The sequence below is a fragment of the Protobothrops mucrosquamatus genome, unplaced genomic scaffold (assembly GCF_001527695.2).
Source record: "Protobothrops mucrosquamatus isolate PMUCROS unplaced genomic scaffold, P.Mucros_1.0 scaffold9, whole genome shotgun sequence".
Taxonomy (NCBI): domain Eukaryota; kingdom Metazoa; phylum Chordata; class Lepidosauria; order Squamata; family Viperidae; genus Protobothrops; species Protobothrops mucrosquamatus.
In genome coordinates, this window is record NW_015386396.1 from 566,588 (window position 1) to 568,493 (window position 1,906).

A 1,906-nucleotide genomic window follows, 5' to 3' on the forward strand; every position below is an offset into this window, starting at 1 on the left:
TTATTATTATTATTATTATTATTATTATTATTATTATTATTATTATTATTATTATTATTATTATTATTATTATTATTATTATTATTATTATTACTAAGCAGTCAGCCTTTTTCTCACAATGGTCAACCTCATCCTTCCTGGCAGCCCCAACTAAGATATGGGAGCCATTGCCCTGTCTGCTGTCCAGTAAATGGCATTCAGAGGCAAGCTACCTCTACAATTGTAATCATGATTACAAACCTCCATTTGAGCCCTTCAAACTGTAATACAATCATCTAAGCCACTGAAAGTCAACACAAGCAAAAACAAATCACCAGTTCCATTATGTACTTTGTGAAAATTTACTCTCAACCATGCTTAGAATTTGTAGGCTGAAGTTTTGTTTTTCCCTCATTATATTTAGGAGAGTGGTTCATAGATTGTTCGGGAATTTGCTTCCCTGAAAAATAAAGGCTTGTTCTGTCCCCAGGATTTTTTTTTTCCATCCAGAGCAGTTTTTCCTCTGGCTCACTGGAGAAGGAGATCTTTTGCTCTTGCCCTGCAATTCCCTCTCTCCCCAATTTACGTCCCTTTCACCTCTTTCTCTTTGTGTTGGGAGGGGTAGATTCATTAGGGCAGTGCTTAAAAATACTTTCCTAGGTAGAATAAAGCAGTCTTTTTGAACATTGGTATTATTTTAATACAATGATAGAACATGCATCATCCTCTATTAAAATATTACTAGCTTGCACAGTGTTAAAACTCACCATGTACTTTTTTTTGTTAATACTTACAGGTTCTGCAACCATTTTTGAGTACAATATAGCTGAAAGGAAAGATATGGAACAAATTAGGCAATTTAGCGCTGTGTGTCCACAATTCAATATTCAGTTTGAATGTTTAACAGTGAAGGAAAACTTAAAGATATTTGCTAAACTAAAGGGGATACCATTCAGTGATATAGAAAATGAGGTAAGCATATATTCAGAAAAATATAACCGAGTTGTGCTTGAAAAGGATAGAGAAATAGCTAAGTAAGGTACTGAAATGCAACTGCTTTATAGCACTGTCATCAGGATTCTTGAGATCACACGGGTGAGCAAACCACAGCAGTTCTATCTAGTCAGCAATGTCTGCCTTTCAAATATGACTGACAGTATTGTTAAGATCCAAAGCCTTATAAAATGTATGTATATTGATAGATTGTACTTTAGTTTTCAATCAAGACTGAAAAACATGCTAAGAAATTTAACAGATTTTAATATCAATGTACAAAACACACATTGTTATACTTTATAGGTAGAAAAAATTGAGACTCTCTTGGATATCAGTGCCATTCAGAATACACAAGCTAAGAATTTAAGTGGTGGACAAAAACGAAAATTGACTCTTGCGATTACTTTCCTAGGACAACCACAGATAAAAATCACCCATGGGCAAAAAGATCTATTGCCCATATTTTTCCTTCCTTCCTTCCTTCCTTCCTTCCTTCCTTCCTTCCTTCCTTCCTTCCTTCCTTCCTTCCTTCCTTCCTTCCTTCCTTCCTTCCGCCTTCCCTCCCTCCCTCCCTCCCTCCCTTCTTTCCATCCTTGATCTGCACAAGATTATAGAAGTCCCTAATTTAAATGTGTAATTCCAGATTTTTCTGTATGTAAAAGTTGATTCCTTTCTTCTAATAGGAAATAATTATTGAAAGGACAAGGATTTTGTTGTGTCCCGTGCCTGCAAAAGCAGGCGCGGGAAGTTGCAAGAGTCCCGGGCATTTGCAAAAGCTGCCCGGGACCAGACTGAGCGGCGCCGGCCTTGCGCACATGCGCAAGGCGGGAAAGGACTGCCTTGTGATTGGTTGGAATTGCCCGGGGATCGGAGGGTATATATAGAGGCTTGCGCGCCTCTGGGCTTGTCGTTGTTCGTAGATTGGAAGCAG

The 1,906-nt window shown here is 37.9% G+C and overlaps 1 protein-coding gene across 1 annotated transcript in view; it reads left to right on the top strand.

The window, feature by feature from the left end:
* LOC107282567 (ATP-binding cassette sub-family A member 10) overlaps positions 1-1,906 on the top strand; it is a 54,620-nt gene that overhangs the window by 14,281 nt on the left and 38,433 nt on the right. Inside the window, exons 10-11 of the mRNA XM_029283034.1 lie at positions 776-951; positions 1,279-1,394. Of these exons, the coding sequence (XP_029138867.1) occupies positions 776-951; positions 1,279-1,394 (292 nt within the window). The remainder of the gene's footprint in view (positions 1-775; positions 952-1,278; positions 1,395-1,906) is intronic.